Source organism: Wasmannia auropunctata, unplaced genomic scaffold, assembly GCF_000956235.1.
Source record: "Wasmannia auropunctata unplaced genomic scaffold, wasmannia.A_1.0 LD336054.1, whole genome shotgun sequence".
Classification (NCBI taxonomy): Eukaryota; Metazoa; Arthropoda; class Insecta; order Hymenoptera; family Formicidae; genus Wasmannia; species Wasmannia auropunctata.
The window spans coordinates 100,712-102,488 of NW_012026836.1; the positions used below are offsets into that span (position 1 = coordinate 100,712).

Consider the following 1,777-nt stretch of genomic DNA (forward strand, 5'->3'; position numbering starts at 1 on the left):
TCTCCAGCATATGCAAGCAATTAGGGGTTCGGCGCCGGTGATCCTAGACCTTTCTACCGCCACGTCGAGACATTGAGTCACAAAGGAGATTCCGACTCGTTATTGGCCGGCTCTGAGCCGTTGCGTCGTCAAAGGATCTCTGACGCATTTGTTTACCTGCCAAGAGGTCTACGGCTTTATGACCATCCAAGGCCGTTCGGTGAAATTGCAGGGCATACTGGAAGGGATAAGGGCGGTTATGGTCTTGGGAAATCGGGCGTCGAGCCTCACTCTAGTTCGACACGCGGATCCGGAAGCATCTTCGGCCGAGTGAGTCCGGTATCCGACGAGTCGTCTCATTTAGAAACTACATTCTATATTATACGAAATCGTGTGTGTTCGAGTCTAGCGCGATTCAAGGCGACGGCCTTAAGCGTGATCGCGCGTCCGTCCGATACGCGTGGCTCGCGACGATATCACCCGAAGCGTCGCCTGTTAAATAGGCACAGGGTATTCGTCGCAAGGCGTTGCCACGAATCGGAACCGAATACAAACCTGCAAGCGTTAAATCGGTCTCCAAATAACGCGAGGCGAACACGCGTCTTATATCACGTACCGTTGCTTCCGAGTGTACAGTGGATAATCATTAAATAAACATTTTCGACATTAGTGTTATTTTTTGAGAAACAAATAAACTGTCTCTATAATAAACCACAGTGTAGATATTAGTGTTATCTTCCTGACTGACACAACACATACAATAACGTAATAGATAGTCGAAATAACGACAGTAAAATACAAATAAGTACAATACAATGTAAAATATTGGATCAAGAGAAGCGATAGCGTTTCATACAAATGTATGCAAAAAATTTAAAACAAATTACTATTATACTGATCACAGATAAAATTGAATTTTTATTGCATTCAAATCGATTTAGTTTATATCTTCAAAATCGGTGAATTTCGAAGTACACCGGATTACAATCAACTCAATTACTAAAAATTAGATATTATTAAAGCAGATTGAAATTTCATACGCGCCATCGCTAAATTTCGAATTAAAATTTTGAATTAAAAATTCAGATTAATGTTGTCTTTCCTAGCGGAATCAGATTTAGACGGATTACAATCGATTTTATTGAATCAGTGTTTTTGTAACTGAAACAAACTTAGATGTTAAAAAATATATATACGGTTTATATTTTACGGTTAAAAATATATATAGGCGGATTATTTTGGATATTATATATCCCTACGGTCATTCGGATTTATTTGAATTGACAACAATATGGATTAGAATATAATGATTTCAGATTTGAAATAATCCGCAAAAGTAATATTAAAACCAATTATAATTTGTTCGGAATTAAAACCGATTACTTTTTAATCCGAGCGCGGATTGAACCGATTAAAACCGATTAAAATCGACTAAAACGGATTACGTTTTAATCGGTTTTAATCGAACATTTTCAGCAGGGTTACTTTTCAGGACTGAAGAATTATTGGGTGACTATACACTTATCATAGTTTTTTGTAAGTGCCGTTTTTTACTTCTAGTAATTTAGAAAAGTGCAAATAGTAAAGTTAATTTTTGTTGTATTATCCTTATTTACATTATTTGTAAAATGTTGCGTTGTTTGTTTTGCTCTCGTCTATTGTTATCTATAAACTATTTAATGGCTCATATAAAATTGAAACATAAACCACTTATGCACAGTGCGGTTAAATGCTTTTTCGAAAATTGTTCACAAGTTTATAATAAACATATACTGCTTAAAAAAACATATTTTGTCCA

At 36.3% G+C, this 1,777-nt stretch overlaps 1 protein-coding gene across 1 annotated transcript in view; it reads left to right on the forward strand.

Annotated features, from left to right (window-relative positions):
- The first annotated feature begins 178 nt into the window (after positions 1–178).
- The window catches only part of LOC105450902, a 17,013-nt gene continuing 15,414 nt past the window's right edge, over positions 179–1,777 (forward strand). The window contains exon 1 of the mRNA XM_011691008.1: positions 179–309. Within this exon, the coding sequence (XP_011689310.1) occupies positions 179–309 (131 nt within the window). The remainder of the gene's footprint in view (positions 310–1,777) is intronic.